The sequence below is a fragment of the Engraulis encrasicolus genome, chromosome 1, assembly GCF_034702125.1.
Source record: "Engraulis encrasicolus isolate BLACKSEA-1 chromosome 1, IST_EnEncr_1.0, whole genome shotgun sequence".
Taxonomy (NCBI): Eukaryota; Metazoa; Chordata; class Actinopteri; order Clupeiformes; family Engraulidae; genus Engraulis; species Engraulis encrasicolus.
The window spans coordinates 45,060,719-45,073,722 of NC_085857.1; the positions used below are offsets into that span (position 1 = coordinate 45,060,719).

A 13,004-nucleotide genomic window follows, 5' to 3' on the forward strand; every position below is an offset into this window, starting at 1 on the left:
GCAAATATCAAACCTGATATATTTACGATTTGCAGTCGGAGAGTCTTTGTACGGACAAAATTTTTAGAACGTCACACACGACAAAGGGAACTTGCCCAAGAATCACTCGCGATTGTCCTGGGGGATAACATTTCACTGATTGCTGTAAGGGAGTTTTCAGCTGAGACTCGTGCCCACAGTCATGTTAGTTGGCGTTAACCCAATCTTGTTTTGGAGATTTTTTTAACTTTATATGTACAATTTGCTTATTCATAAAATCACAAGCTACCGTTACGTGGAAGTTCTGCATCCCCTCCAAAACTAAGTCCAACTACCCTTCTTTCAGAAATATGCACATAGCAAAATATACATCTTGTATATGCATGTTTAGTAGTCAATCTGTTTCCAGTAAGCGTTTTGTTCGTTGGTTTGTTGGTTCACATCCTTATGGGTTTCTTTTGCACTATAGACAACATATCATCAAATATTCTTCATAGAGCATTGCAGTGATACAAGGCCAGCAATATTTTTTTTACCATCCAGATAACATAGCAAACGTAGCGTACCGTAACTCTTCTCATCCATTGCATTGTTTGCAAAAGCACAGGTTAGAGATGTTCTGCATTTAAAACGATCTCTGATGACCAATGACATTGAATCATAGGCATGTCTGCATTGCGAACTCACATAGGTCTCTCTAATTTATTTTTTAACCATAAAGAATACATGATTAGTCTAAGTGGCGTGAGTCTCAATGCAGAGGAGCCACATTATCCAGTGAGTTCATAGTCCTTACACCATGAGCGTTCTTGTTTTATACATGCCAATATACAATATAGACCTTGAGATCTGGAAACACACCTGTGTTCATGGTTCATTCTCAGGAGCCTCCAGTTCAACAAGCAACCAGTGACATACAGTATTCGAAGTTCTTTCCATATTCAGCTACAGCCATTTTTCTTAGATGTCTCTACTGTAACATCCCATCAACCTCCATGGATATCTCAACATGGTCTGGAACCAAAATGACTATGGATCTTGGACATCTTTCAGACGATGGCATCTTGCTGAGAGCATGTTATGTGTCCCTTACATTACAATGCAAGAAGTCCTCTCTCACCTTTCCATTTTCTCACCGGAGCAAGGCATATGAAAGAGTTTGAGTTCAGAGGCTTAGCGCAACTAATGTGATAATGTGTACTGATGCCCCTGTCTTTGGAGGCACCACAATAGCAACCACATGGTCCTCCTTTGGTAAGAGTTACATCAGAGTTTCTAGATGTTGTAGGTGCTCATGCTGCTGGGAAAGGCACTCTTCTTCCCTCTGGCCTTCTACAATGTTGGAAACAGCAAAACTGTGGTGCTCAACCTGGCTCTGTCTCCAGCTTGTCTGACCTGCTGTGGCAGTGCAAGATTGCGTCTGGCTTGTTCCTCCACACTTTGTCTTTCCTTGGTGGATACGCAGGCTCCAATGAGTACGTAGTCACGTTTGACCACCCACAGCTGCATTTTCTGAGGGCCCGTTGCTCATTAGTGATTGCCATGTTATCTGTCCGGTTTGTGTAAACAAGTGTAAACATGTTTCCATCCATCCTCCCACTCCTTTAGAGAGTCTTGTGGCTAGAGTGCCATTATAGCGTGAATAAATTCCGCATGTCGTCATAGATGGCTCAAGTCTCTGAGGCTAAATACCATATTGTTCACTCTAATCACTACAAAGTTCATTGTGTAACATCACCATTGTTCCACCATTGTGGAAACTGTATATAGTGAATGCGTGAACATTTTTGGCCATAGCCACAGTCTTGGGTCCGGTGTCCATTTTGTGTTGATAACAGTTTACAGTAAGTTCATTGGCGAAACATTGGCTCCTCCTCATTGGCTTTTCATCATAGAGCATCTTCATTCAATCCCTCATTTAGGTGGAAAGGCCAATTTACATAGATGGGAAAAGGCTGATGAAGAGAGAGGGATGAGGCAAGCAGAGAGACAGTTTGGAAAAGAGGGGTAGATGTAACAAGCAGGGAGGGGAGAGAAAGTATCAATATCACACCTTCACTCCCAGTCCAAAGTCCAACAACCTTTATACGCTTTCCAGCCATCATTGTTATTCTTGGTCACTTTGTATTGAAATGCGAATTGGCCGCACAAACAGCTGAAAGTGGTGTTATAGCCAAGAGGAGGAAGAGGGAAGGAAGAGATCGAGACGAGATAGTAAGAAGAGGATGGATGAGGATGGTGGTGGTCATTAAAGTTTGGGGATTAGACTGTAGAATTTAGTGTAGAGTGACCCACTCCGGGCCCCCTTCCAAAACCATGCATCAGGTTGGTTACCCAGAAAGCAAAGGATGAAATAGTGTGAAATAGTTCTGGGATATCTTGCACTGCTTGACTCTCGTTTATTTCTCCCCACTTCCTCCAGCACATCCCCCACCTCCTCCTCAATCCTCCTACTCCCCCTCCTTGCTCAACCCTTCACCTACTCCTCTTCCTTCACTGTGATGCAAGTACTGATTGTGGAAGGACACATCCAGGTACTCATAGCCAACAATACACTTTGTCCCAATGCTATCAAGTTGAACAGTTGGAGGTGCTGTTGTATCCACGAAGGAAGAAGGGGGAAGGAGGAGAAGCTGGAATGGGCTATGTGAAGACCGAAAAAAAAATTGGGGGAGGTTATATTAGATGATGTTCTATGAGTCCGCATACTCGTAGCTGGCCCAATGCTACATCCCAACGCCATCACATTGAACAGCTTGGAGGTGTTGCTGTAGCCAAGAAGAGGAGGGTGAGAAGGCTGGAATGGGAAATGTGAGGACAGAAAAAATAGGGGATGTAGGGAGGAGGTTGTAGAAGGTTGTAGAAGGTGGTGATCTTCTCCTCCTCGTCCTCCTGCTCCTCCTCCTTTTCCATGCAGCAGGCGGGTTCGCATGATTTTGTAGAGGAGCGCCAATCCCATCCGCCCATATTTATGCCTCCCCACCCCCTTCTCGGCCACCTCCTCCGCCTCCTCCGCCGCCTCCTCCACCTTCTGCTCCTGCTCCAGCTCCTGCTCCTCCACCCCCACCTCCTCCACCTGCTGCTCCTCCTCCTTCTCCACCTCCACCACCTCCCCCTCCTCCGTGCACCACATGGAACAGGGTGACGTTGTATAGCACCTGGTGTCCGTTGTTCCAAGCGTAGAGGGCACGTTCGCGAGGGTTGTAGTCCAACATGCTGAGGTGCGCGTACTGGTTGTGGAACGCCACGTCTGCGTACTCGTAGCTGGCCGTGGATGTGTGGTAGGCGAAGTGCACCTTGGCACCCGCCAGGTGCGAGTTTGTCACGTACAGCGTGCCGCAGATCAGGAATGCCTCGCCGGCACTTCGCTTCGGGAAGCCCGTGTCCCACGAACGCACCACCTTGGATCAGAAATAGAGTAGAAATTGATAAGATTAGATTAGATCAGATAGACAAGTAAAGTTGTTGATTTGCATTAGATATAGGATAGAATAGAACAGGATATAATTAGATTGGATTAGATTAGAAAGTCCCTTGTGGTAGCCAGTGCCCTAGCACCGCACCACCTTTAAAATTGGAAGACAAGATAAGATATACGTAGCCCTTTTAGGAGTACCATCACATACAGGTTGCTCTGATCCGAACAATGGGCAATACCTGACCCAAATTCTGGGATCAGACTCAGACTAGATTTAACTTTGACCAGAATAATAAATTGGTGGATAAAAGTGTCAAGTTAACTAAGTTTGATGTAATGTGATGAAATGCAGAGGTGTCAATTCCGGGTTCAATTTGATCCAACCAGCTCAATTCCTTGTCATGAGTACTGAAGACAGTAAGGAATCCATTCCAGGGTTTTTGTTTTCTGATCTTCGTTTTTTTGGACATCGCTGATGCAAGATAAGGTCATGTAATGTGATATATTATAACCTCCAGCACATTTTTCTAAACTGTTGTTTTTGACACCACTGTTGTATTATGTAATGTAATAGAATGTAATGCAATATGATGTGATACTGTATATTACAACCTCCATTGTTCCGGGGTTGAGGCGACCAAGGACCAGGCTGCCTACGTGTGCCAGACTCAAATGGGCCGCCCACAGACCCCTATCATCTGCCATGAAATCCATATTAGACCAGATAGTTACAAATATCCATATAATGTCCCTGAATAAGTGTAGGTGGCTTTGGCTAACATAATGTTGTCTCTGAATAGCCGCTGCTGGTCTAATGCAATTTAACACTAGTAGTGCTATTACAAGCTCCAGTGTTCCCTGTTAGGGGGTCAGCAGATCATCACAGATACCAATACCATGTCCCTGTGTAATCTAATGTATTGTATTGTAATGTAATGTACTGTAATGTAATATTACAACCTCCAGTGTCCTGGGTTAAGTCCAGGCTACCTCTGCATGCCAGACTCAAATGGGTCGCCCACAGACCCGTATCATCTGCTCTGACGTCGATATTAGACCAGCAGATAGTTCCAGATAGCAACCAGTACCATGCCCCTGTGTAATGTAATGTAATGTAATGCAATGTAATGTAATGTCATTATATAGATATTCTACAGTATCACAACCTCCAGAGTTCCAGGGTTGAGGCGACTGAGGGCCAGGCTGCCTCCGCGTGCCAAACTCGAATGGGCCGCCCACAGGCCCGTCTCGTCCGCCATGAGGTCGATGTCGGACCAGCCGCCCCACGAGTACGGGAAGGTGTTGTTGTAGCCGGCCTCGGCCAGGCTCCGCTGTAAGAGGACGCGGCGCTGTCGGAAGTGGTACTGGACCAGCACGTTGCTCTGGTGCTTGTTGTAGTAGAGGGAACCGTTATAGACCACGTGACCCGTACCTGGGGAGGACAGAAGAAGAGGAGGAGAAGAAGACGAAGTGAACGCCACAATTGACAATGGTGCAAGGACGCCAATGGATAGGGGAGCACGTGTTGATGTCCTTGATGAAGTACTGCATATCCTGGGTCTAACAGTGTTCAGTGTAATGAACCACATTGAAATGCAAAATAACCCGATACCATTGTGCTGTCAATGGTGTTACAGTGTGTCAAAAAATGGGATGAAGAGGTGATGGGGAGTTGGGCGTTTGAACAAAGAAAAAAAGTACAGAAATTGAAGAAAAATGCAAAGGTGATTACCTGCCCAGAGGTAGAGGAGCACTTGGGGGCAATTAAGGTTTTCATTTCAATACATTTCCTCATTCAATCAGTCAAGGAAAGGAACAGAGCTAGTTTCATTATCTGCCCAGGGGTAGGGGAGGATGTGCACTACAAAGTTCTGGCCCTTGATGAAGTCTCACTTATACTGGGCCTAACAGTGTTCAGTGTGACTTACCACAATGTGCATAGCGCAAGTCAAATTCCCTTCGGGAATGTGCACTAGAACCAGGGCAAGGAACAGAGCTAGTTTCATTACCTGCCCAGGGGTAGGGGAGCACGTGCACTACGAAGTTCTGGCCCTTGATGAAGTCCCCCATGGTGCGGTACTCAAGCACACGCCGACCTTTGAAGTAGCCATCCATAGACCACACCTGGCAAAGGTGGAGGAGGAAGAGGACGGAGGAGGAGGAGGAAGAGGAGGAGGAGGAGGAGGAGATAGTGAAAGAACACAAGGTGGAGGAAGGAGATGATGATGATGATGGTGATAACAGTGGTGATAACAATGATGATGATGATGATGATGATGATGATGATGATGACAAGAAGACAAAAAAGAGTATACAGAAGATGATGCATGGAGGGGAGGAATATGATGGGAAGAATGGACGATGAAGAACAAAATGACAATGACGATGATGATGACGATGACGACGATGATGATGATGATGATGATGATGATGATGATGATGACGCCCACAATGGAAAGAAAGACAATGACAATGATGGTAATGCCATGAAGTGAAAAAAATAAATGACATAATGATGAAGAGATGATGTATGAAGCATACAATGACAGGAGGAAAAATGGAGAGGGAAGAAAATAAGGAAAAAGAAGAAGAAAGAACAAAAAAGGCAGAGAGCAAGATAACAGTTGAAGCAATGTCGGATGATGGATTATGATAGGCGGAGAATATGATGATTGCAAGGAGGAAAACAAGGACGAAACGGGGCAGAAGGTGGATGAAAAGAAGGGAATGCAGAAGAGAAGGAAGAAAAAGAAGAAAAAAGGAGACATAGGAAGGAAAGAAAGAGGGAGAGTAAGATAACGGGAAGCAATGGTGAAAGTGATGGATCATGAGAGGTGATGCATATGATGATTACAAGGGCAAAACAGGACAGAAGGACAATGAAAAGGATGTAGAATGAAGAAAAGAGGAAGAAAAGGACGGAAGGTAGAAGGAGGGGGAAAAAAGACAGATTGTTAGATAACAGGTGAGACAGCCTGATGTGTGTGACTCAGGCTCCAAAACAACAGGCTGCAGTAGATAGATAAAAAAACAGGAAGTGCACGCTGATAACAAAACAAGGGAACATCTCGCTGTTACATCTGTGTGTGTGTGTGTGTGTGTGTGTGTGTGTGTGTGTGTGTGTGTGTGTGTGTGGGTGTGTGTGTGGGTGTGTGTGTGTGTGTGTGTGTGTGTGTGTGTGTGTGTGTGTGTGTGTGTGTGTGTGTGTGTGTGTGTGCGTGCGTGTGTGCGTGCGTGCGTGTATTTTTCTACCTGTGTACCATCTTACAATACACGGTAAGAAAATAGAAGCGTGAAAAAAAGAAAGTGTGTGTGTGTGTGTGTGTGTGTGTGTGTGTGTGTGTGTGTGTGTGTGTGTGTGTGTGTGTGTGTGTGTGTGTGTGTGTGTGTTTGTATGTGCGTGCGTGTGTGCGTCCGTGCATAACCACGTGCGTGTACAATCTTACAAGTAACTAAAGAAAGTGGAAAGTTGAAGTGTGTGTGTGTGTGTGTGTGTGTGTGTGTGTGTGTGTGTGTGTGTGTGTGTGTGTGTGTGTGTGTGTGTGTGTGTGTGTGTGTGTGTGTGTGTATGTGTGTGTGTGTGTGTGTGTGTGTGTGTGTGTGTGTGTGTGTGTGTGTGTGTGTGTGTGTACGTGAATTTGTCTGTGTGAGTGCAATCTTGCAAGATAAGAAAGTGTGTGTGTGTGTGTGTGTGTGTGTGTGTGTGTGTGTGTGTGTGTGTGTGTGTGTGTGTGTGTGTGTGTGTGTGTGTGTGTGTGTGTGTGTGTGTGTGTGTGTGTGTGTGTGTGTAGCACAGCCACAGTAGTCTTGGGTGCTTATGTATTCCAAGAAACCTGGAGGGAGGAACAAGAGTTCAACACAAAGAAGTGACTGAAAAAGGAAAGAAAAAAAACAGGCAACAGTGCTTGCTGTCTGGCTTGCTGCCTTTAAAGGCCAACTTTCGATTAAACACAGTTTTACTCACTCCTTTTGAAGATCGGACGGTCACCCCAAGTTAAACTCACTTGCAAGGCTCTCATAGCGGTGCGTCACCTCGCCTGGCTGTGTTTCCCGGTGTTTCCCAATTGACATAAATAATGCAGAGAAACGAGCGAATCACGAAAGCCTTTCTGTGTTTCGTCACGTCGAAAGAAGGCGTTGGCCACAAAGGTTTATGTCGACCCATTTTTCTAAAAACATGTCGAGTCATTTTTTTCTGCTTGTTTTCAATACAAGCAACGTCTGGTGGCCCGAAATCTAGCTTAGCTTAGCTATCAGCTGGTTGCTACTCTCAGGTACACACACAGCACAAAGCCTCATCCATAGAGCAAGCCCACTCTGGTTGCTCCGTGCCTGCAGCTCGCCTAGGGGTCGCTGTCGAAAGAGCACAGCCCTTAATGGAGCATGCACGCCTCCGTTGGCGCCCCTATAGTGCAGTAGCTATTACCACCCGGGGAAGTGGCGACTCTGTTTCCCATTACATTCTCTCCAAGAACAGGAGGACTGAGCCAATCAGAGACGCATTTCCACGAGAGCTGGAAGAGTGAGCCAATCAGAGACGCATTTCCACGAGAAATACGGAACACCCTCTCGTTTCTCCACAAGCCACCTTGCTGGCTTGCAAAAACGGCTTGAAACAAAGCAACCAGAGCGTTTTTTAAAACAGGGCCAACGCGTAACACATTCAATAACAACGGGGAACACAGCAATATTAATCAAATGACGTTGAGAGGCCATCTTTAAATATAAAAGGAATCAAGTTTACAAGGAAAGAAAGACAAAAAACAGTGAAGTTTTGTGTGTGTGTGTGTGTGTGTGTGTGTGTGTGTGTGTGTGTGTGTGTGTGTGTGTGTGTGTGTGTGTGTGTGTGTGTGTGTGTGTGTGTGTGTGTGTGTGTGTGTGTGTGTGTGTGTGTGGAAAGAAAGACAACAAACTGTGGAGTTTTCTTAGTGTGTGTGTGTGTGTGTGTGTGTGTGTACGTGTGTGTGTGTGTGTGTGTGTGTGTGTGTGTGTGTGTGTGTGTGTGTGTGTGTGTGTGTGTGTGTGTGTGTGTGTGTGTGTGTGTGTGTGTGTGTGTGTGTGTGTGTGTGTATGTGTGTCAGGCTTTAAATATAAAAGGACTCACGGAAAGAAAGACAACTAACTGTGGAGTTTTCTTAGTGTGTGTGTGTGTGTATGTGTGTGTGTGCGTGCGTGCGTGCATGTGCGTGTGTGTGTTGGCTACAGCAGTAAGAGCTTTTTTCAACACCTTTTGAAAGGGGAATGTTGTTGATGAAGTTCGGGCTGGATAACTTAATGGACCAGCCAGACTGGAAGAAAGATATTGCGTGTGCGTGTGTGCGCGCGCGTGTGTGTGTGTGTGTGTGTGTGTGTGTGTGAGAGAGAGAGAGAGAGAGAGAGAGAGAGAGAGAGAGAGAGAGAGAGAGAGAGAGAGAGAGAGAGAGAGAGAGAGAGAGAGAGAGAGAGAGAGAGAGAGAGAGAGAGAGAGAGAGAGAGAGAGAGAGAAGGAGCCATAACATAGTAATACATAGAGAGAAAGGGTAGGGTAATTATAAAGCCATCATGCATGGATAGGGACATTTTTTACCTACTGTTTGCTGTGAGACTTAAATTATGTGTGCAACCACATGCGACTCAGTGCACCTACTTTCTTCAGAATGATCAGAGCACTACAGCTGGAGATGTCAACTTGGGGGCAGACAGCCAACGGGGATCTCACTAATATTTCTCAAAACTGTTTGAGTTTATTGTGAACTTGAGTCAATATAGCACCACATGCATGCGTATGTGATGTTTGTGTCCGGTGTCCTATACCGCATTAAAAATAAAAATGAAAATGCTCATGGCAATGCGTTCATGCACGGAAAGTGAATGCGTACGTATCCTACAGCTAGCGTATCATGGGCTTTATTGTTTGCATTGCAACACTGAGCATCATACGATGACCTCCAGCCACCCTTCCCAGCATTAGCCTCGCGAGCCATCCTGCGTACATCCGCCAAAGGATTGGCTCCACTACGGTAGTCTGGCCTTGGTCTTCTGTGGAGTGTCCAGAGCGGTGGGATTTTGTTCGCGGTGGGATTTTGTTCACGGATTTCCCCTTGGGGACAATAAAGGCACCTAATCTAATCAGAAAACAGTCAATAGGCAAATAAGCGCACCCCCACATTGGGGAGAAAGGGGGAGGATGTTCATGACGATGACGAAAACGTCTGCGCCAATAGGCTCGTTCGTGACAACGCAGTAAGATTTTTGCTAGGCAGTAGGCATGCGCACTTAGCCAGTTTGATGTATTGTGGTTAAAAAAATCTAACCAGAATGCATCAAACTGGCAAAGTGCGCATGTCCACTGCCTAGCAAAAATCTTACTGCGTCGTCACGACCGAGCCTAATGACTCTGGTCTGCACTTGTTGTTGAGTAACTGCCGGCGATTGGGTGAGAGCTGTCCAATCATTTCAAACCACAACTGAGTGCAAACTTCCCGCTTCCTGCAATCGTGTCAGATCACACAACTTCCAGATCATGAATACGATTGAAATGGTAGTATTAGGGGATGGCCAGGACCAGGCTATCCCAGCATACCCATCATATACAAATCAGGTACCAGATCTGCCCTTTTTTCCGCTACACCTGTCAAGCTTTGCCATTGCTTGTTGACCACGTAAATTGTATTTGGTATAAATGAGTGTTTGTAGATGTTTCCCCTTTGCAATCTGCACTCTGTAGCACCTCCTTGGGTTAAATTCAGTGTGAAGGGAATGGGTATTATTAGGCTCGTTCGTGACGATGCAGTAAGATTTTTGCTAGGCAGTGGGCATGCACACTTTGCCAGTTTGATGCATTCTGGTTAGAATTTTCCTACTGCGTCGTCACGAACGAGCCTAGTATCTTAAGTGTTCAAAGTTTTCTATCAACTGCAGTCCTATACAGGTTGTCCAGTGTTTTTTGGGGAGTCGACCTATGATTTTTCCTGCCATTGTAATGCTCTGTGCCCTGCCATTTGAAAGCTCTGTGTGTGTGTGTGTGTGTGTGTGTGTGTGTGTGTGTGTGTGTGTGTGTGTGTGTGTGTGTGTGTGTGTGTGTGTGTGTGTGTGTGTGTGTGTGTGTGTGTGTGTGTGTGTGTGTGTGTGCCATAGTTTTGCTCTAGACCATGGATAGCAAGCATATCCCAGGCCTTATTGTACATGCATTGCCACACTGGTCATCATGTGACTGACTGTCAAAATCCACTTGATTTTAAATAGCAGTCGTCCTTTAAAATAGCCCAAGCCAAAATAATGTATTTTAAACGCTTCCTCAAATAAACTAGAAATAAACTGTTTTTCTTTTCTGACACTCATGGTTATTTCTTTTCCTCTTTTTTTTAAAAAAGAGACCGTCATGGTTATTTCTCCATTGATACAGAGTGTGATCTGTTCTTCTGAACTATTGCCAGCACTGATGAACAACACAAGCATGAGTGAGCGATGCGCAATGCAAGTGATGCACAACAGTGAGTGAATTGAAGTGGATTAGGCCTGTCTATGTGTACGTCCGACTCACTTCCTTGGGAGTGAAAAATGCACAATGCAAGTGAGTTTAGGTTGCGTTTGTGCTGTGCAAGAGATGTCTGTCTGTCTGTCTGTCTGTCTGTCTGTCTGTCTGTCTGTCTGTCTGTCTGTCTGTCTGTCTCTCTCTCTCTCTCTCTCTCTCTCTCTCTCTCTCTCTCTATTGAAAGAAGGGTAGTGAGGGGGATTTGGGTTGCGCCTCTCTCTCTCTCTCTCTCTCTCTCTCTCTCTCTCTCTCTCTCTCTAAGGCAGGGTAGTAAAGTGGATTTGGGTTTCCTTTGTGCTGTGTACAACTCACTTGCCGCTCACTTGCTTCGCTGTACTCACATGCTTGCTTGCACCCTCACTCACTTTCCTCACGTCTGATGTCGAAGCCAAAAGTGCTGAGAGAAGCGTTATACAGCCGAGAACAGAAATTTACACCTTGGCACGGCACTGCCTTTTTCATTTGATGCTGACAAGAACAAACCAATTAGACGGTTTTCAGTCTCCATCCCTCCGACTACCCTTCCCCACGCACGCACCCCCACCCCTTCCTCCCCTCAATCCAACTCAAAGTTCCACTCACTGTTGCTGCGGCAACCTGCTCAGCCTACTTCCATCATCATCATCGTAACGTCTCGTTTGAGAGAGAGAGAAACTCCTCTTGCAAAATGGATCTGAGGCACTGTCATGTGCTGACTGGATAAAAACAAACAAACAAACAAACAGACGTCCCCAGTACAGTTTCCAACTGAAGTTGCCAATCACTTGTTGCTTAGGCATCCGAATGAATGTTTTTAATTCATCCTTGGAAAAGGGTTTTATTCGAAGGGTAGGTAAAAAGAAAAGACAAACTCATACCTGTAGCCACTGCCAATGATTAATATTACAATTGGTTCCAATTAGCACATCCCTGAAGTACTAATTGTCAAGTAATTATTGATTGCAATTTTAAGATAATTGAGGGAGTTGGTCTTTGTTCCTTGATGATATTTACATAATTTTTTCAAATGGCTATTTAATGACTATTCGTAATGATTTATTTGACATCAGCAGGGAGAGATTATCGCTCCATGGGCCCCTGGGCCAGACAATAAGAAACGCCCCACTCTAGTTGCTAGTTTACCTAAAGATTCAGTGTTTTAGGCCAGATGTTTATTATTTGTTGGATTTTGGGGGGGATGTCCCCCGAAACATGTGAACATTCAGTAGCGCAAAAGTGCAGTCTTAACAAAATATGAGAAATGGAAATATAGAGGCTTGCCCTTCAGGGCCCATTTGACTCTCGGACCCCTGGGCCCTGGGCCTTGGACTGGTAGGCCCATGCGGTAAGCTGTCCCTGCTAGGGTACTGAGGAGAATATTAAAGCAGGCTAAACTCAACAGCACAGTGTGTTGATGGTGGTCGAGTGCAGTGCGTAAAATGAGTGTGAAAGATAATGGCTCTTTGTATTCATGAATAATAATAACTGCATTTGAAGAGTTTAGTGCCATGCCAGAAAATACTCTTAATTCATTTTTATTTAATACAAAGCTATCAAAATTGCATATTTTTTTATTTCATTTATGTTATATAACTATTTATATATATTATCAAGTACATGAATGTAAGTTAAGGGGATTTGCATCTAAACTCTTCATTTGTATACCACAATTCACACATGGCATGCATCTCAATGTGAGTAACAACAACAATATTCAAAAATAATGAAATGAAAAATAAAAATAAAATCAGACAGAACTGAGAATAAATAGAATACGGTTGGTTGATTAAGAAAAGAAGACAACTAAGAGGGATGGTTATAATAATTTTGACCAGGACTAAAACTGAATACACAGAGTATACAAAGTACACTGTACCTGTACATAAATTGTGTATGTGTTGAGTCTTTTGTTCTTGAGGTTGAGTATTTCTGTGTATGTGTGTGAAGGTGGGTAGGTCTATCTATGAGTGTTCAGATCATTTTCAAAAGGGTGATTTTCAAATAGAGTGAGTAGACAATTATATTCTTAAGTAAGGGAGTCTTCTGTGTTTTTTGTGAAAGAATGTACCTGCCTTTCTTGGACAGGACAACTTTCAAACTAAATATACACAGACT

At 44.6% G+C, this 13,004-nt stretch overlaps 1 protein-coding gene across 1 annotated transcript in view; it reads right to left on the reverse strand.

Annotated features, from left to right (window-relative positions):
• Positions 1 to 2,705: 2,705 nt before the first annotated feature.
• The window catches only part of olfm2b (olfactomedin 2b), a 123,472-nt gene continuing 113,173 nt past the window's right edge, over positions 2,706 to 13,004 (reverse strand). Inside the window, exons 6-9 of the mRNA XM_063209520.1 lie at positions 5,407 to 5,521; positions 4,564 to 4,829; positions 3,080 to 3,380; positions 2,706 to 2,776 (exon numbers count right to left, since the gene is read on the reverse strand). Of these exons, the coding sequence (XP_063065590.1) occupies positions 2,706 to 2,776; positions 3,080 to 3,380; positions 4,564 to 4,829; positions 5,407 to 5,521 (753 nt within the window). The remainder of the gene's footprint in view (positions 2,777 to 3,079; positions 3,381 to 4,563; positions 4,830 to 5,406; positions 5,522 to 13,004) is intronic.